At 41.7% G+C, this 25,864-nt stretch overlaps 1 protein-coding gene across 3 annotated transcripts in view; it reads right to left on the reverse strand.

The window, feature by feature from the left end:
- The window catches only part of gabbr1a (gamma-aminobutyric acid (GABA) B receptor, 1a), a 58,898-nt gene that overhangs the window by 9,401 nt on the left and 23,633 nt on the right, over positions 1-25,864 (reverse strand). Inside the window, exons 7-19 of one of the 3 annotated variants that reach the window (XM_061252629.1) lie at positions 22,280-22,440; positions 17,547-17,681; positions 14,434-14,604; positions 12,244-12,345; positions 11,089-11,154; positions 10,721-10,912; positions 9,217-9,462; positions 8,884-8,947; positions 6,617-6,694; positions 2,342-2,492; positions 2,098-2,230; positions 1,693-1,809; positions 331-438 (exon numbers count right to left, since the gene is read on the reverse strand). In XM_061252629.1, coding sequence (XP_061108613.1) covers positions 331-438; positions 1,693-1,809; positions 2,098-2,230; positions 2,342-2,492; positions 6,617-6,694; positions 8,884-8,947; positions 9,217-9,462; positions 10,721-10,912; positions 11,089-11,154; positions 12,244-12,345; positions 14,434-14,604; positions 17,547-17,681; positions 22,280-22,440 — 1,724 coding nt within the window. Of the gene's footprint in view, positions 1-330; positions 442-1,692; positions 1,810-2,097; positions 2,231-2,341; positions 2,493-6,616; positions 6,695-8,883; positions 8,948-9,216; positions 9,463-10,720; positions 10,913-11,088; positions 11,155-12,243; positions 12,346-14,433; positions 14,605-17,546; positions 17,682-22,279; positions 23,019-25,864 lie in introns of those variants that run through there. The other 2 variants (XM_061252622.1, XM_061252637.1) reach the window with 2 other exon arrangements.

A 25,864-nucleotide genomic window follows, 5' to 3' on the forward strand; every position in this document is an offset into this window, starting at 1 on the left:
CCACTGGTTCATTTATTGTACTATTTTCCAGCTAGTGAGAGGACAAATTACACTGTTGCAAAAAACGTGTAACACTACGCCTACTGAAAATGACCTTAAGCAAATATGGCCATAACAGATGAATGACTTTGGATGCCTTGTTTGTCTTTGATAATGGCCAGCATTCATGTTTAATGAGCTCTGAATGGCTTCTTATCCCCTGTCAATCATTTGACTGCTAGTGTTAATTTGACAGCTTCAAAGCGTTCCCCAGACACACAGGCAATTAGAGAGAACCATCATAAAACTGCAGACACAAAATCACAACCCGTGGGTCAACTTTCAGCGCACCTCTACTGTGATGTGTAAAGGATCCACGATCTGCCAGATCATTAGAGACAGGATGTCGATGGCCAGCAACACCCCCACAGTGGCATACAGTTTCCAGGGCTCCAGGTGCTGCTAGGATACAGATGGACCAATAATCGCTTTTATGTACAAGACAGCAACAAACAATACAACAGAATATGTGCACACAATACCGTAATGAGCTGCTTGAAATTAGATGTTCAGCAGAGAGCAGTGCTGTGCACCTGTACACTTATAAAGTATATTATTTCCTATTGGTGGAATTGGATTAGTGACTTTGTAAATTATGAACTGTGGTGACCACACTTCCCATGTGAAAACGGTGGCGATATTGAAGCCACTTTTAAACAGGAAGTTGAATTAATACTCCTCCAGACATGAATAAGGTAACAGGCTATAATGCAAACATACTGATATACACCCAATATTTCTCTGGGTTGAAATGTGCACCAGCCTCTCTGCTTATGTAAATTATATAAAACTACATGCAACATTATTCAAACTTTTAGTTTGGGCTGCACAATTAATCATGAATCAATCCTGATCTGGGTTTTGGTTCCCAAGACTAATGAAAAGTGATTACCTGCGATATTGATCAATTGTTAGAATGCCTGCTCAGCTGCATCAAAACAAACACTCATTTGGGGTGAAAAGACACATCATATTTGGCAGGTCTACTACTCCTGACCACCAGGTCTCCAAACATAAATAGGCCTCACATGTTTTTCCGCCAATATAAGAGACTGGATCCTGTCGCCTTCTCAGTATAATTAAAAAATATTTTCTCTAACTGCATACATGGCTAACACGTTCCTAATATAGTGCTGTTATTGAACATGTACACTCAGTAACCACTTTATTAGATAGACCTGTACACCAGCTTGTTAATGCAAATATTTATTCAGCCAATCATGTGGTAGCTGCTATGTATAAAAGCATGCAGATGTGGTCAAGAGGTTCAGCAGTTTTTCAGACAAAATGTCAGAATGTGGAAGAAATGTGATTGAAATTACTGTAGAATCGAATGAGGGATTTAATTCCTGGGATCTTCACGCACAAGCGTCTCTAGACTTTACAGAGAATGGTGCGAAAAACTAAAAAAACATGTTTATGAGAGAGGTCAGAAAAGAAGGGCCAGACTGGTCAAAGCTGACAGGAAGGTGACAGTAACGTAAATAACCACATATTACAACAGTGGTATACAGAAGAGCATCTCTGAACACACAATGCATCAAACCTCTAAGTCGAAGAAGACTTAAAAAGTCTAAAAAATACATTTAATGAGTAAGTGCTCACAGAATGTATATCGCGCCCAGACTCAATGCTTTCCACAGATGGGTTTACCTTTCTTTTCTCTTTCTTTTCATCCTTTTTGGTGAAGACGGTGTGAACCCACCAAATTTTAGTGAACATGCTTCCATAAGCCAGACTGAAGCCCAGACCCAAGAGCCACAGGCGAAACTGACAACAGAAAGAAAGACAGAAAGAAAGAAAGAAAACTGTAATCCAAACAAATCACTCACTTCACCACCCTGACCTTAAATGCAGACATGCTATTTTTGCCTTTACAGCAGGAGTAGGTAAAAAGAGCCAAAATGAGAGAAATACAAAAACCAGGGAGCAAAAAGATGAAGCATAAATGACATCAGGGAAGCATTTGCACTCTGATGAGGTAGGAAATGCACACAGTAAACAGAGGGGACTAGTCACTACAAGAGATCCATCCCCAGCAGTGGCCCAATGCATTACCTGGCAAACCACAGGAAACTGTGCCCTATGAACATGGTGCCCATCAATCCCAAGTGGAAACACAGCGGCCAAAGCCATCATACAGCCCACCGCAGTCATATTGTTCAGGTAAGGCTGTGAGTTTTGAATGTATCTGTAAGACAGAAGACAGGGTGGGGTTTAGTAGTGTAGAGTCAGTGATTGGACTGGACAGCCAATTCCATTTGACCCTGTTTAAAAAAAAGGCAAGTTCTTGACTATCTACCTCACATTGCTGTTGTAGATGTTGAAGGTGAGACACACAATCCCCAGCAGGATTCCCAGACCGGCAAACACCGACACGGAGATAAAAAGCTTCTGAGACAGGAACCTGAACTCCTCTATTACCACAGTCTGGTCTGCTGGGGGGCCTGAGCCTGAGGGACACAGAGAGAGGCTTTTAAAGAGGTTATTCTGACAGCTGTGCTGGAGTCCTGCCACAGTAGATCCTATATTGTAGGGTCCCCGAAGGACTGAGTATGAATGAGAACTTCCATCCATCCATCCATTATCTGAACCCGCTTATCCCGATCAGGGTCGCAGGGGGGCTGGAGCCTATCCCAGCATACATTGGGCGAAAGGCAGGAATACACCCTGGACAGGTCGCCAGTCCATCGCAGGGCACACACACCATTCACTCACACACTCACACACTCATACCTACGGGCAATTTAGACTCTCCAATCAGCCTAACCTGCATGTCTTTGGACTGTGGGAGGAAACCGGAGTACCCGGAGGAAACCCACGCAGACACGGGGAGAACATGCAAACTCCGCACAGAGAGGCCCCGGCCGACGGGGATTCGAACCCAGGACCTCCTTGCTGTGAGGCGGCAGTGCTACCCACTGCACCATCCGTGCCGCCACTGAATGAGAACTTGTTTAGAGAAAACAATTGCATCTTGAATATGAGAATGTTTATTAACATATGGCAGCATGGATAAGCAAGTTCACTCCATTTGCACAGGTATCCATCTGCACCTGATCCTGGGGTCGCAGAACGACCTTCCCCAGACACAGCCAATCAGCAGTTACCCAGGGTACCAATGGTCAGCATGCATCAACGACTCATGCACTAAACAAGTGTGCAACTTTCACTGTCTTTTGCTGTGCTTTTCTAAACACCACACATATACTCAGCATTGGCACCACAGTATACCCCATATACTCAGCACTGTCAGCACAGTAGACCCCATATACTGAACACTGCCTCATTGCGGAGTGCTAGTGTCAGTATGTTTTGACAGAGTAAATCTGTCATGGTTTTGGCATCTGTACTTTAAAGTGGCAATCTACGATTTGGTGCGTTTCGATTATTAATAAAAAATTAAGAGCGGGTCCAGTTCCACTACTGGGCTGACAGGAATGGTTCAACCCATATCATTTCTGCCACACACCCCCCCCCATACAGCAGGGTCTGGTTAAAGCAGGCTTGCCGGGTCCTGCTTGCATATAATCTGAAAAACTGTTTTTGCCCAACAGTATCAGCGTGCGTATTGAAAACGCTACGTTTTTATCGCACATGCAAAGAAATGCTTTGTTGTTTTATACAAGCCTAAGAACCTATGCACCATTGAAAGCGTAATGTCATTAGCTAAAATGCGTGTCAGTTGTCACTTCAATGCCATACGCCTAGCTGGTTGTATGCTAAGCAGAAGTTATACTGTATTTTCTTGCTCACGGATAGGGAGGAAGGCATAATCTGATATGCTGCATCACAATACTGACCAGAGAAGCTTGTACGTGGACTCACCGTGTTCCAGAGAGCCAATAATACCAAACGCAGATAATAGCATTCCTATGTACAAGTACTTTTGTAGAAGTGTACAACAGCAAAACCTTTTTTAGAATTAGAAACTATTTTGCATTTGGTTAGCTGGACCCTTGTCCTGAAAAGGACACTGGCATTACCTTGATTAGTGTAGTCTGTGGATTTCCAAAATGCAGAGGTCCCCCCACACTTGTTTTACCACCCACATGTTACAAAATAAGTAACTGTTGTCGCTAAAGCAATGGCATCTTAAAATAGTTATAGAGATTGAACCATGAGTTTTAATGCTTTCAAATGGTATATCCTGTTGCCATAGTGATTGAAAATTGCACAGTGAAAAAAAGAATGAATGGAAAAAACACACACCAGCCCAATCCTGGGCTCAACCGTGAGACTTGAGGGATTAAACAACACAAATGGTCTCAATTGTTATTGCACTTGCAATTGCCAGTTTAAAGCGTAACTGTCCGGATGATTGTATTAGCATGTTCAGCGTGTAAAACTATCAGCATGTCAGTGGCTGCAAGTCTTTACAGTGTAGAAATGTCAGGGTACTGACGTCAGTGCAAAATGCCCAGATGTCGGTACTGCTCGATAGGGTGTTAGCATTAGCGTGTGACTACTAAAATGTCAGATGTATATATGTTGTATTGCTGATTACAGAAAGAAAGTGGCAACAGAGACAACTGCCTGCAAAGTAGAGTCAGTGATGAATGTGTGTGCATGTGTGTGTATGTATGTGTGATAGTGTGTGCCCATTGCCTCCTGTCAGTCAGTGGGTATGTACTGTTTAAACCTCTCTCTGTCCTTGATGAAGGAATCAGGACAGGGTGTTACCATGGAGACCGAGCTCCGTAACGGTTGCCACGGCGATGGGAGGAGAGCTGAGCCGCAGTGGTTGTCAGGGGCGACCAGGGAGAGAGTGAGAGAGTGAGGAAAGGGGGCACAGTGTGCATGAAGAGAACCAAATTAGAAAAGAGTTTAGCGGGGACAGTGTGTGTGTGTGTGTGTGTGTGTGTGTGTGTGTGTGTGTGTGTGTGTGTGTGAATATGCGTGTGTATGTGAGTGTGGGTGGGTGTGTGTGTGTTTTGGTGTATATTTGTGAATGTGTGTGCCCATGCATGTGTATGTTGGTGTGTAGAGGCGTGTGTGCGGGCATCTGTGAGGGTGCGTGTGTGTGTGCGTACGCGTGTGTGTGGGTGTGTGTGCACACGCATATGGAGGAGGGTTAGCTTTTCTTTTGTGAGACTCAGAAAATGAAGCACTGTTAATTCACTCCACAACTTCCCTGACCTCCTTCGCAATTCGCTTGGCCTGATTTTCAGAGCATAAGTGCCAGGACAAGGGCATCAGGCAATGTCATCTCTACAGAGCAGACCCTGGTGGAGCCCTAAGAGAGCTGCTTTAATCAGACGTGGAGTGGGACGCATGCCAAATACTGTCCTGTGACCCGACAGCCAGCCGAGAGTGGACGAGCTTCAGGTCACAGGTGCTGCCAGATTTGGACCGAGTCCCACTCCTCTGCAGAAGCAAATGTTACACTGACCCATTCCCAAGTCATTTTCTGCACATTTCCAAAATGAGAAGATCACAGTCCTATTTCAGCCTGAATGCTTCAAAATGATTTTACAAAGTGAAGGAGCTCTCAGAGAACATCCTACATCCTGCAAATGCAAGCGTGGCACGGAAGAATTCGATGTAATGAAGCTCAAATCTCTGCAGACATACTAATCTCAGGGAGGTGTAGGAAAAAATTTGATTATTATGATCATTATGCTTAATTGCTTATGATTATCATAATAATTTAACTTTCACATATCACACGCAAATCCCATAGTAATCTAATTACTCCTGCTACTGCAGTAAAATGCCCATTGGACACCAGTTGCCAAAGAAATAGTTCAAAGATCCACAACAAAACACATGAATAGCACCAAAACATAATAACCTGTAATATCCTGCTTGAGTAATATCCTGATGAGCGGTGCGGTGGGTCTTGGAGGGTGTCCTTAAATGCTCTTTGGTGCAGAATCAAATTTTAGTGCCCTGCCGAGAGGGGCGGTGGGCGCAGATCTAATCACCAGCTGGTCACTGATGCCTTGTATTAGTCAGTGTGTACAGTATTAAATATCGACATGGGGAATGAGGCTAAATTACACCCTGTATAGGACACAGGAGTCACCCAGTCTCCTGAAGCCTCCTCTCACCACGCAGCTGGTTCTGTCCAAATCCCTCGTACTTTACACTTGCTCTGTTCTAAAACATGCAGGCTTTGGGGAACTGCGTAATGTGACAGCCCTCAGGAGTACGTGTCAGGAGCTGATACACAGTTACGCGCAGGTCAGTTATTTAAGGTACAATGACCACATTTTACAGCACGCCTATGTAAATCACACGGAGTGGGAATAATAAATCAATATCCAACACACTAGATGAAGGCTATCAATCTATGTACCTGTGTCTTCACACACACACACACACAAACACACACATACACCCACAAACGCGCACACACACACAAACACACACGCAAAAACAAGAAACACACTCCCTGTATCTGTTTCAGTATCTAAAAGCCTTATTGCCCATAGAAACGGTGACCACTGTTCACACCAACAGAATAAGGAAAAAGAGCGGGAAGATGGTCGAGTGGACACAGACAGTAAAACAGTCAGAAATGTAAGATGGCTGACGGGTGGAGCCGGTATCCGGGGAGATCGGCTTGTCTCACCTATCCACTTGTCATTTCCATACCAGGAGAGATTTCCTTTAGTGCTGTCATAGTACCCAATCTTCTTATAGCTGCCTCCTACACAGAGAGGAGAGGCAGAGAGTTAGCACACATACACACTGAATGACATTAGAGGACAGGAGCCCTATACTCAGACAGCACAGTTAAATGGAATAACCGTGAAGTAGGACAGACTGAGACAGAGAGAGATGGGGCCAGATAAGAGACATGAAGCACTATTGCATATTGTGCCCTTAATCATCATACTTGCTTGTGAGAAAAAAAAATCCAGTATCAAATTTTCATGCTTAAATCTACAAAATTGCACTGCAGGTCCCGGTACAGTTCCTACCCCATGCCAGGCATAGAGAGCAAAATTAGGTCACGGATCCAAGTATATTAGCCAAATAGAGTCTAAAGATATTCCAGATCCACCTAAGACAAACACATTTTCTTCTGTAAAGGTCTACCCCATAGGTACTAGAATTCATTAGCTCAAAAGAGACAAAGAGTATAGTCTTTCCGTTGCAAAACCCAGCAGTACTCCAATTAGATTCCAAACCTGAGTCAACAGTATCATAAATCAACCCAACATTATTTATTCACCATTACAGAGGTCGGACAACCCTGCCAAACAGACTGCAGGTTCACAGTCCAATAAACAGAGGGGCAGTAACCAAACACAGACTCAGTCAAGGGAACATAGGCACCAAAACAGGAGTCAATACGTGCCTGATCGATGAGCCACCATCACAGTGCTCTTTATCGATATTACCTTTCAGAGTGTTTGCAGGTAAGCAACCACTAGTACTTTAGTAACTGGATTTCTTGTGTTATAACATTGTCCAGCAGTCTGTATATATACTGCAGCATGCCAATTGTTACTCCTTCCCTGCAGTTCATGTGTTAAAATGAAACAGATTGGCTAAGACTTACTGTTGCAATTTCAGACAGAACACCTGACTAATGGTTTAAACCCCTGCAGTTTGCCTAAGCAGATGTATAATGAATGTTATGTATAATGTAAGCTCTGGGAGCCCTGCATAAGACTATGTGCCATGTAAATAGATTAATGAATCATAATCAGTACATAAATTAGTAACAAGTGAGTCATTAGTAAATGAAGTAACTAATAAATAGTAAATACATTCTTTAATCAGATGAGTGACCTGATCAACTGATCCAACTGAAACATTGAGACACCACAAAAATAAGGACTGAGAAATAAGCATATTGTAGGATAAATAATAAAAAACAAAATGTTATGAGAATAAGAGTGATTGTTTGAAAAAGCATTGAAAAGTAGCAAGAACATATGCTGAAAAGAAGCAAAAAGAAAGGCATTCTACAAGCTGAATACAGCTGGGCCAAATATGAAAATTCACGACAGCCTTTTGGTGAGACTTTTCATGAAATATTTAGAGAAACATAATAACGTTTTATGCATGTTCACTATCCTCAGACTTCTATTCTAGGAAAAGCATGACTTCTTTTAGATAAAAAAGCAGTTACAGCGACACTGCACTGTTTGTGGACGGTGCATAAAATATGCTTCAAACTAGGAGTGTGGCTTCTACTGGAGATCCTCAGGTTTATTTAAGGCCTTAATTAGCTGGAGCAATTGGTAGCGAGCTAAAATGTGGAAGATTAGATCTCCAATAGAATCAGAGCAGTCCATCACCAGGATCTGACAACATATTCTGTCTATGTTAGGAGTCTTTGAAGGGATTTGCACATGTCTACTGTAATACTAAAACTTACACTTCTTCTTTAAAAAAAATACACAGTAATGTATCCAGAAATGCAATTGCACGTGTACGCTAAGATCAATTTAGATCACTTCAAGGGGGATGGGCTCAAGGTGTGGAATCTCACAGGTTTTTATCTTAGCCCAGTTTCTGTAAAAAGAATCAGGTAGATGTACGCACAGCCGTTCCCTCTGGACCAACTGAGTTTCACAGTAGGGCTAGTGTCCCAATCTATTTCTGTACTGCCAAGAAACACACAAAGAGCCAGTGGGATATTTGCAAAACGTACCATGTCGCTCTGTCCTACAGAGATCCTGAGACTGATACAGTGGCAACGGGCTCATTCACATGTCATATACATGTGGCAGAAAAGAGGGATGGTTTGTCGCCATGCATCATCTAGTGGGGGCGGCACATGGTGTCAATAGCTGACATGGGTTATGTTCTTCTTTGAGATGTCTCAAAGAAATATGGGCTTCATGCGAAAAATTGGGCCAATAAAATTGGATAGAAGAGTACCTTGCAGTTGCTCAATCAGAGTCCAAGCCATCCTCGAACCTTGGGCGTCAAACACCACATGACCCTGAAGAAAAGAAAGAGACAAGCAGTGAGTTTATTGTGTTACCCTCAACGTTTATTATGCTACACTGCAGGTTCAGGGCAGTCTGCTTTCTCTCTCTCCCTCTCACTCACTCACTCTCACTCTCACTCTGTCTCGCGCTCTCTCTCTCTCTCTCTCTCTCTCCCCCTCTCTCTCTCTCTCTCTCTCTCTCTCTCTCTCTCTCTCTCTCTGCTGTGTTTTGGTGTGATGTACAGTGTGCCTTCAGTACCCTCTCCCCTTCAGGTACTCACAGAGACTCCCTCAAAGGAGCTGGTGTTCAGTGCCCTGTATATCTCTGCAGTAATGTCACGGTTGTTGTAATTGAAGTCCTCCAGGCTCCGTCCCTTGGCCTTCAGGGGTCCTACAGTCTTATTGAGGGCCAAGGCCAGTGCCCACACAGCGTCGTATGCCAGAGGTGCCTCCTGGAAGCCCCCAGTCTCCTCTGGGTTCTTCCCTCCCAACAGAGACATCAGCTGAGCCAGGAACTCTTGAGAAGTCTGTATATAAAAGTGGATTATATTACTCTCAAGCTGATGTCTTTCTGGAATCGCATCATTTATACTGCCTGAGACATAAGACAAATGACCAGCTAGAGGGTGTTGTTTACTTCTATAGCCAACAGAGGAGAAGATCAGTGACCTTAACGCCAGCGTGCCGCTCTCAAATATACTGCCTGTCTGAATTGCTGACGCCAAGTGAGCTAGTGTGCTTTAGCGATTAGGGAAATGTAGGATGAACCAATCAGACCTATCTTTGAAACCTTATTAGGACATTTCTATGGTACAATATTTAGAAGGCACTTACTCAGAATTGCTTCATTAAATATGGAGCACAGTAATAAAATTGAAAACAGGAGTAACAGCTCTATAATGTCAATTTCCTTCTACTGACTTTGAACAATCTTCAAACAGTATGCATCGGAGCAAGTCTCTAGAGTGGATGTTTATTCCTCTAAATGTTCTTGGCACCAGATGGTATTAGGTCAAAATCCCAAGGGGAGAAATGTAATTTGCCCTTGAACAAGGTATATGTAATCTGATTTGCTTGTGTAAAATCAAGTCTCATTAAGAGGTCATAAAACTGAGAAGAGAAATGTAAAATCATTGAACTAAGTGGTTGTTATAAGCATATCTTAAACAAAGCCAATGATCCAATAATAAACTAATGGCCTGGGTTACATCACCATTAGTCTATAACTTGGACATTGAAACAAATAAATTTATTAATTTAGATATTTTTTTGGGGGGAATCCTGAAACAATGATTTAGCCATGAGTGGAAATGAAGGAAAAATGGTTGAAAAGAGTGCATCACTGTGTCTCCTCTTTCAGGATGTATCCAAAGTTGTTAAAAATGATGACACGTAAAATTACAGATTTCAGACTGTTGGTTTCTACTTGTTCAGTACGATTTCACACCAGCCTGAAAATAACTCCAGCAGCTGCATAGGCTGCCTAGTCTGTTAATCACATGGCTGTGGGCAGAGGCTTTTGTGATGCATCAAAGTCACTGCAGACTGACAGAGAGCAAGGGAAGCTGTCTAGTTACGAGACTCTGACTCCACCGAGCGTGGCAATCAACTTCACCATCGCCGCATGCTAATATAAGCAGTAAAATACCAATAATTGATCTGACGTGAATCAGGCGCGATAAGAATTGCTCACTTCGCCACTTCATTAATCATTATCTGCGCACAGCCCGCATGGAGTGTCGATGCGAAAGTGACGTATAAAACACGGGGAGAGCAAGTGATCACCAGGTTTGACGCCCCACGGACAGTCTCCGGGTTCAGCATGACGATCTCCGTGGTAACGTGGCCCTCTACTGCTTCTGTCATGTTCTCCACAGTGCAGTTGATGGCCGGATCTTTGATCTTGAACCAGTTGTCTGCATACCAGCCAATCAGGAACCACACATACTTCTTTCCATACAGCTTCTCTTTAAAAACCTGCCCCAGGAGAAAAAAGAAAACAACACGTGTACAGGCACAGACATACAGTTAAAAAGACCCTTTTAATACAAGAGTAGATCATACCGAATTTCCATATAATGGGTATACTTTCCAGAATTGATTTAACAAATATAGAGGTAATGCATTTACAGTGAATAGGTAAAATGGCTGACCTCACAGAAGACTTTCCTGGCTTCAGTCTCATAGAAGAGGCCCACAATAATTCTGGCATCTTGACGCTACACAATCAACATGCGAGATACAGTCATCAAACGTGACACGGAATACATATGTCACACAAAACCACAGAGAGGCATACATCACTAAGATGGGAATTGTTCAATAAGGCAGTGAGCTGCAATGCTGTTATGTTCAAAGTAATCGCTGTGAATTGCACTGCATGTCCGGGCCTATGATGTAGCGCGATATATAAAACCACACCAATAAATTCTACACTGTATTACAGCAATTCCCCGAAAATCAAAGCTGCTGCACGGTCAGCACATTGATGATTACAAACAAAATCAAAAGATACTGTGCCCGGCAACAGAGACTACAGATGTCATGTTCAGAGCGAAGGTGTAGTGATGAAAGCCCTAGAGCTGGTGCACGCTTTCTCCAACATGGCAGATTGATGTTCAGACACACTCTGGATGAGTTAGAATGGGTTTTCTTCCAATGAGGGATTATAAGATGCTTGGAAGCAGCTATATCTTTCTTATCTTCTGAGAAACAAGCGTGTTCCATTTGAAGTATAGTTCAATGGTACGCAGCACGCTATAGCACACACGTACATACAGTGCATAGTCATACAACAGAAGCTCGAGTTGCCACTCAATATATGATCAGAAGTAAGCCCAGAGCTATGTTGAAGTTGCGGGGTTAATGATTAGTTTGGGTAATACAGGCTGATTTCACATGGCACCTCAGCGTTTCGCAGCAAATTAAAAGTACAGCGGGCCAAACAGGATAGAAGCAGGCTTCAAATCACACCTCAAATTAGCAGAGGTTTTTTTCCAGGAATATAAGCGCACAACAGATACGTCATAGAAGTCAGGAGCAAGAAAGCATGGAACTGGATTTTACTCTATCAGTGCTAACAGTTTTCAAACGCTTTTATGGGAAAGTGAACCCAGGTGGAATGTATTACAACTAGAAACCCAAGTGAAAAAACCTTTCAGCCATTTCAAATAATCTGCCCATGATGACTTCAGGATATATTCATTTGTTTCACTTGCTATTTTCGTGAACTAAATGATTAGAGACACTGGCAGTGAATGCAGAGGGACGAGGCAAAGCTGTCTAACTGAATTTGCACATGAAAGCACCTTGAGGTTTTTGACAGCCACAGCAGGGTCAGTGAGGAAGCTTTGTCTCACGCTGATCTCTATGCCAGCCTCCTTCACTCTCTGCTCCAAGTCATCCAGCGTCTGAGAGAGCGGGAGACAGTGTGTAACAGAGAGAGAGGGAGAGAGACGGTGTGTAAAACAGACAGTCAGGGAGAGAGAGAGACGGTGTGTAAAACAGACAGTTAATCAGGGAGAGAGAGAGAGAGACGGTGTGTAAAACAGACAGTCAGTCAGGGAGAGAGAATGAGAGATGGTGTGTAAAACAGACAGTCAGAGAGAGAGAGAGAGAGAGAGACAGTGTGTAAAACAGACAGTTAGTCAAGGAGAGAGAGAGAGACGGTGTGTAAAACAGACAGTCAGAGAGAGAGAGAGATGGTGTGTAAAACAGACAGTCAGTCAGAGAGAGAGAGAGAGAGACGGTGTGTAAAACAGACAGTCAGAGAGAGAGAGATATGGTGTGTAAAACAGACAGTCAGTCAGGGAGAGAGAGAGAGAGAGAGAGAGAGAGAGACGGTGTGTAAAAGAGACAGTCAGAGAGAGAGGGTGTGTAAAAGAGAGTCACAGAGAGAGGGAGAGAGACGGTGTGTAAAAGAGTCAGAGAGAGAGAGAGAGGGAGAGAGACGGTGGGCAACACAGTCAGAGAGAGAGAGAGAGAGAGAGAGATGTGTGTAACAAAGACAGTTAGAGAGAGAGGGGGAGAGAGACAGTGGGCAACAGAGACAGTCAGAGAGAGAGAGAGAGAGAGAGAGAGGGAGAGAGATGTGTGTAACAGACAGTCAGAGAGAGAGAGGGAGAGAGACAGTGGGCAACAGAGACAGTCAGAGAGAGAGAGAGAGAGAGAGAGAGAGAGAGAGAGAGAGAGAGAGAGATGTGTGTAACAGACAGTCAGAGAGAGAGAGGGAGAGAGACAGTGGGCAACAGAGACAGTCAGAGAGAGAGAGAGAGAGAGAGAGAGAGAGAGGGAGAGAGAGGGAGAGAGATGAGTGTAACAGACAGTCAGAGAGAGAGAGAGAGAGAGAGAGAGAGAGAGAGGGAGAGAGACAGTGGGCAACAGAGACAGTCAGAGAGAGAGAGAGATGTGTGTAACAGAGACAGTCAGAGAGAGAGAGAGGGAGAGATGTGCGTAAAAGACACAGTCAGAGAGAGAGAAAGAGGGGGGAGAGAGACAGTGTGCGCATGACACAGTGTGAGGAGAAAAATCCAATGATATAGAAAGAGTGTGTGAGAGAAAATGAAGGTAAAAATAGAGAGGTGTGTGAGAAAGAAATGTGTCAAAGAGAAAATTATTATTATTTGAAAAACTGATTACTTCATCAACATTTCAAATGTCATATTGTCATATATAGCCTTGATTGTAATAAAATGTCTAACAGTTAATTTATTGAGATGTGAATAACTGTTGAAAATTGCACTGAGCTTCTGAGTTTTGCTGCAATTATCCATTAAATATATTGTGGTTGTAGTTGTAGCTGGTGTTTTTCTCATGACACATGTTCTGCACTCATCACACCAACATATTTTCATTTTGCATGGGTACAAATCTGTACAATTTTCCAGCCACTGCCACCATATGGTTTCATGAAATACAGTAATTTTCTATCATCTATCAGTGCTCTGGTCATGCTACTGTAACCCTGTCATCATCAGAAGACGCTCCTTCCTTTAATCTACATCAGAGTGCAGTATGTAGCTAATCTTGGGGTGAGAACACTGGCATGGTATTATCGAAGCAGAACGTGCTTTGCTTGCCTTTTGTGACGGACGCAGCAAAAACAGACTGCTGTTTTTTAATCTACTCAATACAGTATATGACAGATGAAGGTAGTATATCAAATTTTGCACATGTTCCAGTTTCAATGTGCACCGCAAAATGCTTTCCCAAATGTAAATTTAATGGTAATGCTGATTATGATGTCTGGTATAATGTAGCCCTGATACATTGTTGCAATGATTACAAAATTCTACAGACAATTTTATAACATTGTAATTTATGTTAATGTCCAAAATACTTTACGTAAGGCAGCACCTAATACACATAGTACATATGCACTGTGCATACTGTATAAGTGTACACTACATACAGTATACACAATTCACGTACTAGTGCTGACTGGGCAATAAATTAATTCAGAAAAGCAATGATATATTGCAGGGCAGATTGCTACTGACCGAAGTGAAAACCTCAGTAGTTTGTTGGATGGTGGCAATCTTGGTCCATTTCCACTTCTGGAAGAGCTGTACACGGGTGGGGTTGTGCAGGGTGGCTGAGGGGTGTGTGCGGAAGAAGGTGGGAAAACGCTGTCGATTGGACAGCGCTGGAGAGCTGGAGCCGTAGGACAGCTATGAGAGGAGGAGCATAGAGCAGGAACAGGACAACAGCGTGTTTAATCCATTTCTCTTACCTACTCCTTCAACTACTCTGATGTGTCAAAGGCTCTACAGTACATCCTTGACTTTTATTGGCACAACTCATGTTGGTCCTCATGTTGATAAACGGCAATAACAGGCCCCAACTAGATGACAAAAACCTCTTATACCTGCAACAAGGAAGTGATTGAAATGAACTGAATACACCTGATTAATCTGATGAATCAAAAACACCAGCTATTTGTCCCAAATATGATGGAGCCCTGAAATGAGGGACCATATACAAAACATGCTGTCATTTTTACATGGTGAAACCATAATGTATAAAAATATAATTTAATAAAAGCTGAAACTTTAGCCACATGTGAATTGATTGCAAATCTAAAATAGTGGAGTACAGAGCCAAATCAAGAACAAGTATGTCTGTATCCCAAGACTTATGGTGCTCACTATATAAATATGTAGATAACATGAGTTTGTCTGATTCCCTAGGTAAAAAACTGAAAACATTTCTATTTATAGATAATATCCATCCATCCATTATCTGAACCCGCTTATCCTGAACAGGGTCGCAGGGGGGCTGGAGCCTATCCCAGCATACATTGGGCAAAAGGCAGGAATACACCCTGGACAGGTCGCCAGTCCATCACAGGGCACACACACCATTCACTCACACACTCATACCTACGGGCAATTTAGACTCTCCAATCAGCCTAACATGCATGTCTTTGGACTGTGGGAGGAAACCAGAGTACCCGGAGGAAACCCACGCAGACACGGGGAGAACATGCAAACTCCGCACAGAAAGGCCCCGGCCGACGGGGATTCGAACCCAGGACCTCCTTGCTGTGAGGGGGCAGTGCTACCCACTGCACCATCCGTGCCGCCCTATAGATAATATATAAATTAAATTATATAAATTAACGATTTATTCTTGACTATAATTCAATCATCTATAGTATTGTAAGTATTATAAGTTTGAATCCAAAGGAAGCCTTCATTCAGAAATCAAGGACCAACCAAAAATGAGCAATATTTTTTTTCAGCAAATTCTCATTTCCCGTTAATTAAATCATGAGCCCTGATGAGAAATCATGCATAAATGCAATTACATCACAGATATCGCAGAATTGCAGGCTTCGTAATTCTTGAGTGCACGCAGATACACTGTAAACATCAATCAACCGAGCAACACAGCCTTTAGAGAGATTAAAGAATTAGTTAATGCAGTCAGGGACTGCCCATGCCTGTGTGCTGAATGCAGGTACACTATGAGGATGACATTGGCGATTGATGGGAAAATCAGGCAAAGCACTTTAAAAAAACACAAGCTGCAGTACCAAAGAAAACCACAGCCATTATTTCTGTTCCAGAGCATTTGCTCATTTGTTCAATTTGCCTAACTAGTAAACAGTACAAATATCCGCTCTGAAATGATGCTCTCAAAGTCCTCAAATAAAGAAGTCTCCGTATTGAAAAGGCTCATTTCATTTCCAGCAATGCCGGCTGCCCCCTCAGATCAGGCAGGCAATGACAATGAGCAGCTTTAGTGCGGCAATTTTTTTGGAGCAAAAACTCAACTGAGAGTTCTCCAGAAAATGGCTGTTTGTAGGTTTGCTACAATTGTACATGTGCAGTGCAGGCTTGGAAGGCTGGAATCAAGGGGAAGAAAATATCTAAATAAGCAATAGTTAAGGTCTGGATGGCATTTTGCGATAGAAAGAATTATTCTTAATATAATATTTCTTTATTATTGAATTTAAATGACTAAATTCAAAAATGTTGTTTTATTTTGGCTGTGTACCGTCAGATTGATAAATTAAGAGCTGAGGCCCAAATGATAAGGCTGCAAAAAACAGAATTTCTACATGTATTTGGTATTCAAAAGCCTGCACTCAAGAATCTACTCATATTCATGACTGAACTGAAAAACATGTATGCATTGTTTGAGAGTGCTTTGCGCAAATGGTATGCATTTCACAGTTAATTTTTGGTACAGGTTTCATTACAGTTGGTAAATGGGTTTACGTTTCCATTATACATTCCAATTTTTTTTAGGCCTTTTTCAGCTTTATTAGACAGTATAGTATAGAGAGACAGGAAGAATGGGAGCGAGAGAGAGGGGAAGACATGCGAAAAATGTCAGACAGTTGGATTCAAACCGCCGACATCGCGGCTCGCAATGAGCATGCGGTCAGTGCTCTACAGGCTGCGCCACCCTGTACATTCCAATTTTTAAACATTTTACCACATTACTGAGTCTTCATGTTAATGGTAACAAGCACGCTAACAAACACTAACAAACATTAAGCTGCAGTATCACAACATTGAATCTCAAACCGAATCACTACATATACCACACTTTGCAAACTAAGCAAGCAATAGCTCATTAGACAGTTAAAACAGTTTAAACTTAAATTATTACTTTTTGTTAAACGCTATTCTGTGTGATTTAACAACAAAATGTAAAAATGTATTTAGTGTGTCTAAAATGTACGTGCTTAAAACTGACATTTCACATAACGTTCAATTAATTCAAGAACTCCTAAAATCATTGGTTTATGGTGAATTTATACCACCTATATTTCTTAGAATGTAGTATAAATATTGACTCCTCAATAATACAGTACACAGCTTTAAATACAGATGACTGCGATTCTGTTGTTGGATTCTAAAAACCTGTTTCTTATAATGGACCAGAGACAGATATTGTAGACCACTGAGAAAACATAGCTGAATAAGAGACCAAACATCACACACGCAGGACAACAAATGTGACACATAGGACACTCATCCATAGCAAACAGGGGACAGAGACAGAGATCATCTAGTTGACTATGTGAGATAGATATGACCTGGCTCATAACAGGAAGCTCTGAAAGCGCGGAGAAACAGAGGAATAACCGGAAAATTACCACAATGAGATTCCACATCCGCGCTGCCTCTGCCACCAGTGTGGAGACCGAGCTACACCCGGGCATCAGGACAATCTTAATGGGCTCTGTGTACAGCAGGTCATACAGCAGCTTGGTGGCCTCCCCTGGATCGCACTGACAGAGACAGACACAGACAGAAAGAGAGACAGGGTAGAGTGACTGCACGTTCACTACTAACCAACAGAAAGAGGTCGTCTGCTAGACACGACATAGAGTTGCTCCCAGGTCTATACAATCAACAATAAATCAGGAGAATGAAATGGAGACAGAAGGGCTTAATGGCAGAACACACTGGGAATACAGGGCAGGATTATAAACCTAAAACCTGTTTTGTGAGCAGAACTGCAGCTCAGATTATAGCTCTGGTCAGCTTCAGAATCTCTGTAACATCATTCAGGACATCATCCATGAGTCCTGAAGGTCACAAATGGGGAAACATTGGCCCAGGAGGTAAGAGCAATTGTCCGGCAGTCGGAGGGTTGCCGGTTCGATCCTGCCCTGGGTGTGTTGAAGTGTCCCTGGGCAAGACACCTAACTCCCAATGACTCCTGACAAACTGGTTGGTGCCTTGCATGGCAGCCAATCGTCATTGGTGTGAGTGTGTGTTTGTGTGTGAATGAGAAGCATCAATTGTACAGCGCTTTGGATAAAGGTGCTATATAAATGGAGACATTTACATTTTCCATTAAATGTCCTTTTCCCTGACTTGCCTGCCTACCTTCTCAAAACCCACATGAACTATATTAGGAAAATTGTCTATCCCTGTTGTTGTCCATGGTTTTGTAAGATTGGGGACAAATCCCCTAGGGGTGGAATAGCTGACATTGATTTATGATACTAACGTCACTGCTTCATTTGTTATGTGCTCTTTGCCATACATATTTTACAAAACCGTTGGGAGATCACCGTTCATGCCTGAGCCAGTGAACGGACATTAAAGAGCTATTACTGTCAGCTGAATTATACCGAGAAGCAGGGACACATTGGACACCAAGTAGATCAGAATTCTACACCATGACCTTAATGGATCAATGTTGTTCGAGTCCCTGCCCAGAAACCAAAACATTGTTGACTTGGGTAAAACAAAGCCCTACCTAAGCCTATAAAATATAGACCCACTGGTTCTCCGCCTACCGTTCCATTTGGAAGCACGATAGAGGCTTTCCCATAGCACACAAGGTCATGAAACCACTTTCCTATGGGTTACCCTTATGACAGAGGACGCATCCCTCATACAAATGTGTACAGATACCAGGTCTGCATAGCAAGCCTATTAGGTCCCACTGCCCAGGCAAACAAAAGGCCCCTTTTTGCATTCACCGCTGCACACAGCTCCAACCTAGGACAAACATGACTTCTGAGCAGTCCATTCAAGTTAATAATGACTGATTGTGCCTCAAGCATCCCACCAAGTCGTCTTCCAAGACCTTTTTATTCAGCCAGTGTCCGATGGGCCTTGACACATCCGCGATGATTCAGGACTGAGGAGGGCAGGATGTTCACCGGCTGGCTGTTACCTTTAATTGGATCTGCGAAACCGTGATTTCAGTGACAGAAATGCCCCGTTCCTCTGCCGTGCAGCTGGTTCACCGTGGAAATGAGCGGAGGTGACATGCATGTCCGTGCACTGAGCATCTGGACAGCCAGAGCCATTTCTACACCCTCCACCTGCGCGACACTGTTGCGGCAGAAGAGCCGTCTCCGTGCAGACAGATCCAAGCCAAGGTCCACAGATGTGATGCATCTGTTAACTGTCTTTTACCCGAGTCACTGACTCCCACAGTATCATAAACCGTCTGCATCTGTCTTCTCACAAATATAAAGGACGTAATGCGCACACTTTCTGTAATACTGTTGGTCACATTATTACTTTACTTACCATATTTTAATTTCTTAGTGCAAATTATTTTTCATAGATAGTTCAAATTTAAGATGCAGTCTACTAATCTACTAAAATGTAGGCTTAGATATCCATAGGAAATAAGATATATCAACATTCCGTAATAGTAGAGAATTGACTGCATTCAGAAAAAACACAAGTTACTTCTTAATCTTGGTACATGAAATAGGCTTATTTTGGATGTGACTGTCCTGGATGTCACAGATAACTGAATCACTGTGTAACAGCTGTCAATTAAAAAAGTGAAATGCATGTTCCTCATAAAGCTTTCTCTATTACTCTCTCTCTCTCTCTCTCTCGCTTTCTCAGTCTGTCTCTCAGTTAATAATTGATCAAAGTTTGCAGGCTGAACTTTGAAATAATTGTGGCAGCAGTCTCAAAACGATGAGTGTGTCTACTAGTGAGTATCCATGTAAGTGGTCTTAATTGTACATTGCTGTATTGTGTTTGCTGGTCTCTCTTCTGTGATACCAAATAATACTAATACTAAAACTAATACTACTACTACTATCACCAATAATAATAATAATAATAATAATAATAATAATAATAAAAAGAATAATAATAATAACAATAATAATAATGATTAGCGTCCTCATCACATTTAGCACACATTGGCAGTGGCAATGATAGATTATATATTATGCAATATATTTAATAAATTATACATTATATCTAAGTAACTGGTAGATTAAAGTGACAAGAACCATCAGAAATATGCATCAATATATGAAAAATGATTTCATAATCATCTGATTCTGGCTTCATTTTCCAAAAGAAGAAATGTTTTGTAACTTTGCCAAAGGAGATTGTAGTTTAAGGCTTTGGTCAGTATGCTCATAGTTGCTTGTTGCTTTGACCCACGAGAAGAAGTTAACACAAATGATTATTTTTTTTAAATAGGCTTTTTTGACTGCCAAGACCACTGTGTAGGGTATGGAGGCCAAGTTTTCCCTATTCTTAAAACATCCAGAAAAACCAAAATTGGGTTATATAATTGTTTTTTTCTCACTAATATGTTCAGGTTGAGAGAACAGGTATGACTAAGCTCATCTTACCCAGCAAACAGCCTTCATATTCCCTCCAACACTAAGAAAATTCACATCAGCTACTGACTGACCCCCAGTTATCATCGTTTGGCTGCAAGATGGAGCTTCAGCTACTTAAGACGGGCAAATTAGGCCCTGTGGGACTACTCCTAAAACTACGGTCCAGTGAATGAGCTTGATACTAAATATAGCACAGATAATACAAAATCAGCTTGGAACCTGTAAAAAAAAGAAATGGCAATGAATGGCAATCATATCAAGAGGTCCATATGGTTCTTTGCTTCTGTGTTTGGGAGCCCAAAGTCTTGTCATCTCTCATTTCCGACTATGTAGGATGTGATATCATTTTCTGGTGATTCCTCTTGCCTATCCCTCAGAGATCATATTAAGCACAGTTATACACAAGCGTAAGATCCATTTTATAAAGATTTCCTGAAGCAAAGAATGGTGCAGTCTTTGTGAGTTCTGAGGGAGAAGGACCTACACTTCAGCATATATTTTTGCTACTGTGTATTTTGTAATAGCATAAAATGCCTATGTTTATACATTTTCACTCATTTGTTCGTCATCATTTGTAATATTGTTTATATACACATTATATACTGTAAATTATCTTCACAGGTGTGTCTCTTAACTGACATGAAGGGAAACTGTCCTAGCATTTGGTTCATTAACAAAATTACAGGTTAAAATACTAATTGACATTACTCTGATCAACCACAGTTATCTGTGAATATGTACACAGAATTATTTTATATTATACTTATATTTTCCAAGTCAAAGCTGTGTAGCTATGTGTTTGTTTGAACTCCAGTTGCCTTAGTAACAGTTACCATGCCAACTCTCCTTTTTCCCCCCTCCCAGTTCTTTGAAGTGGGGTTCCATTGCAGAGCCATTTCACCCAATCAGAACGATGCTCTTCCCAAACACTAACCAGTCACAGTACCGTTAACTGTTTCTTGTCTGCGTGTGTGTGCTTCTCTGCGTGTGTGCGTGTGTATATGTGTGTGCATGTGTATGTGCATGCACGTGCATCTGTTCTGCATTGACTGACTAATGAGGCAGGTGGAAAGTGGCAGAGAAAAATGATGGAGAAGAAGGAAAAAGTGATAAAAAGGAGTGTGTGAGAAAGTGTTGGTGACTGGACTGTGATTTTCATTAAAATGCAGTGCAGAGTACTGAGATCTACTATAAACAATGTCAAACACTCTATGTGGTGATTGATAAATGACCAACTCTACTGAGAGAGGGTCCGTTATAAAGCACAGATCAATATCAGTACAGGGCATGTCAGCATTGGCATATTTATGAAAAGATCATGTGAGACAATGATGCAGCTTGCATGCAATGGAGTGCCACTTCTGAATTCTATTAATAAAACAGAGAAGTATAAAATGGCCCACTTGACGCTGGAAATCAAACAACTACTGACACTAAAATGCAGCTTAATGATTTAGAAATACATAAAAAGGAAGATATATTAAAGCACATGAGGAGATTATCACTACAAATTACACTAAAAAGAATGATTACAACATTAATATTGCACATCACAAATGTGCATTTATAGCCTACTTCTATTGTGTAAACAGGGTAGCTGAAATAAATAATATAAGAAGAATCAGATTCCACGTTCAAGGTTCCAAAATATATGGGCCTAACTTAACATGACCATCAATGCACACAAGACATTTGTTAATTTACTGTACTATTAGTTAAATAGAATGAAAACACAGAGAACAATTCATTATATGTCAACTTACCATACTGTCATAGTATATCAGCTCCAGCTCGTAATCCGGCAAAATATCCGTTCTTTTATTCACCAGCTCCAGCGCCATTTGGGCAGACGGGAGGCACGCCTGTCCACCTGGCCAGCCGCCACTCATCGGGAATAAGGCGCCGATGTACAGTTTCTTCTTCCCTAAAGCCGGGCACGTCCAGGAGAGAAGTAAAGTAAGCGAGGCGAAGAGTAGGGCATGGCCGGTCCTGAAGCATCTAACGCCCCTGAGATACTGCCAAAACACCACCATTGTTTGAAGTCCTTTTGAGTTGTGAAGGATTAGATAAATTAGTTAAAGTATTTTGGCTAATTAAAAAAAGAAATGCAAATACGAATTCATCTAACAGTCCTTCTGCAGTTCAGGGCTAAATGGTTTATTGGACGGATACAAAGTATGAAACTGTATTTTTGTATTTTAATTAAAATATATTTCCCTAAAAAGGTAGGCTAAACTAGATTTTTGCATTTAATATGAGCTCGGTGGTGTTTAGGTACAAAAAATGTATAAAATGTAAAAAATATACTATAGTCTAGAAGTCGAACTTTGCTAATAATTGGAGAAAATATCTTCCCATTTAAACAAGTGAGCAGTCTGATAATAACAAAACCGGAAATAATTAATGGACGAGTATTGTTCTTGGTTTGATTGTTTTGATAGCTCTTCTCGCATTCAACAAATAGATCGTGTTAAACAAAAGAATATGTTCAACACGTGTTAGCCTCGCGGACATAAAAATAACAACGCAAATTCCAGCAGCGCAGTAGCCGCATTGGTGGGCTATCATTAAAAGGTAGGATACCAAGATTTATTGTTCCCGACTGCTTGCGTTTTAAAGAAGGATATCGATTGAGTAAGGATCCATAGGAGTTTAAAAGTGCACATAAGCGAAAAGGTCAAGTAGCCTAATAATGACACGAGTGTCAGGCTCCCATTAATTGCGGATTTAGTCGCTCACAAATATTTGCAAAACGTAAAAGATGAGAGAAATGATTTAGCTATTTCATATTCTGAGATTTCTTTTCCACATGCAGTCCCTCTGTCAATGCCTCAAGTGCAAGCGTCTGCCGCTCTCAGTTAACCCTGAAGAGTAGGCAATATGAGCCGTTTCGGCTGAAAATAACGACAGCTGATAAAACTACTCAATACTGGTTTGCGTTACAGAACAAAGTAATTCACAGCCATCTACTTACAAAAACAAAAGGGACGAACAAAGGAAAAGTGGAAGGACGGATAAATGGGAGAGATAAGAAAACAGCCCACCCTACCTCTCGCCCCTTCTAAATAAGAATATCCGACGGAACCTTGGAACTCTGTCTGTCCTGTATACATTACTATTAGTGGCCAATACGCGTGTACCTTTATCTACATATTCACGTCTTTTCTCCGGAAATGTCTTCGGTAATCTAAGCGGTAGCCTATTTAAGCTATAGCCTATTTACTCTGTTACATCGTGTGCACGATAAACGCGATAAATACTAGGTAGCCTACTGCTCCTATTTCTGATTCATATTAATGATACCTCCTTATTAAGTCGGCATTAGGACGACGGAATTTTTTTTAAAGAACCATAAGATCGAAGGGTCGCATAAATCCGTTTATCCAGCAGAAGAAGCGGAAGAATATAAACGAAATGAGAAACATAAAAGGAAAGGTCTACATTATATTTTTCCTTCACTGCAGCAGTGACTGTGTGTGAGAGACTATGCCAGTGTTTGTCAGTATGTTTGAGAGAGAGAGAGAGAGAGAGAGAGAGAGAGGGAGGGCGGTGGATAGAAGGGGGGCCTTTTCTCTCTAACCCTCTCCGTTTCATAAACCTCTTTGAATTTGCAATCCCCCAACATCGCCTCACATTTTATCTCGCCCTCCCTCTCTTTTTTTCCCAGCCAACTGCATATTCCCTCGTGCTTTAAACCTTTAACTAAAGCTTTCACACATACACCCTCCCTTATCCCATCTATCCTCCTCCCTCACTAAGTCATTTTAATTAGAAAAGTCATTTAATTATCAAAGTATATGCCTACAGTTCTTTCCCATCTAACTTAGTCACACATGGGATGTCTTCTGTTTCAATGCCTTTTCTCTCTGGTTTTCTCCCTCAGTCTTTTCTTTCACACCCCTCTTTTTCCAAAGGCTCCCTATTACCTTATCATTATATATATTCTGAAGTATAGACAGCATCTCTTCTGAACTTATCCTATCCTACACTCTTTGCTTGTCGATCAATCAATAACACCAGTTATAGACCAAAAATGTGTCTGCAGTCTGAATGTGGAGAAATGAATGTTGAATCTGTATTTTTCTCTCTTAATCATATTCCCATATCCCAGTATCAGTACAGTACCCTTCCTCACTATCTTCCAGACGCAATAGAGCATCATCATCTATATTCCCTCAGTCCATCACCCTCACTTTTACTCTCTAATCCGATCAGCTGCTGAGATGTAGCCTATGCATGGATGTGTGTGTGTGTGTGTGTGTGTGTGTGTGCGTATGAGTGAATAAGTATGTGGTCGGACCCTCAAGTTAATGTAAACACTCTGGAACACATGCTGGAAAAGTGTTCATTTGCCATGTCAAACACACCAAGTCAGTCAATGGTTCTTTCGAGTCAGGTAAATAAAGCCCTGATACAATCATGTGTATTATTTCGACAGAACACACAGATTTTTTGGCAATTTTAATTCTGCACATTTCTCAAAACCTTGTGTATACATTCGGAAAACAGCCATTGGGTTTCTGCTGGTGGACAGAATCAGATCATTTATTTTCCCGAATTTTGGACCGAGACTCGAGTTTCATGGCTTATGTTTCCTTTCAACGACTATCGTGTAAACAGTTAGCAGCAAATGTGCAGAAATAAAATTGATCTCAGAAAATAGTATTAAAGTGTGTGCACAACATCCCAATTATTGAATTCCAGAAAACTCTTTATCTAAACAGTTCTGGAGTTATTTTAAAATAATTTCTTAAAACGTTTAATTTTACTATCATTTCATATCAATGGTGCAACAATCACATTCTCTAGATGCTCAACACATGTGCATTCTCAGCTCCTGCCAACCAACCCTAACTTCATGTTTCAACCCCTTAGTAGGTTGAAATCACAATTTCCGAAAAAGATTATATTTTGTCATTTTGTTTGCCTGTATGGACAATGCGCATGTAAAAACCTCAGGGCACCTATAATGGTATTCTCTTAGCAAGTCCTCTTGGCTGGCTCCCTGTAAGATTTACAGGGAGGTCCAGCATCAGTGGTTATGTAGGAGAGTGTCCCCTCCACAGTGGCTCTTAGTGCTGTTAGCCACAGGCCTATACCTCAGTTGAACTGGGGTGTGAAATATTTCAGGTGCTGTTTAATAACACACCTGCTGTTTAAACCGCCTGTCCCTCTAAATCACCTCCCATACTTTTTCTTCTGCTAACCTGGCCATTGCTGACTTGAACATGCCCAGTGTGTCTGAATGTGGAGCATTGTCTCCTCCACACAGTTATAATATGCATATTCCTCACAGTATTAACCTGTCACTCTTTCTCACCATTCCACCCTTCCCCCCTTTTCTCCCC

This window comes from Conger conger, chromosome 1 (assembly GCF_963514075.1).
Source record: "Conger conger chromosome 1, fConCon1.1, whole genome shotgun sequence".
In the NCBI taxonomy this organism is placed as follows: Eukaryota; Metazoa; Chordata; class Actinopteri; order Anguilliformes; family Congridae; genus Conger; species Conger conger.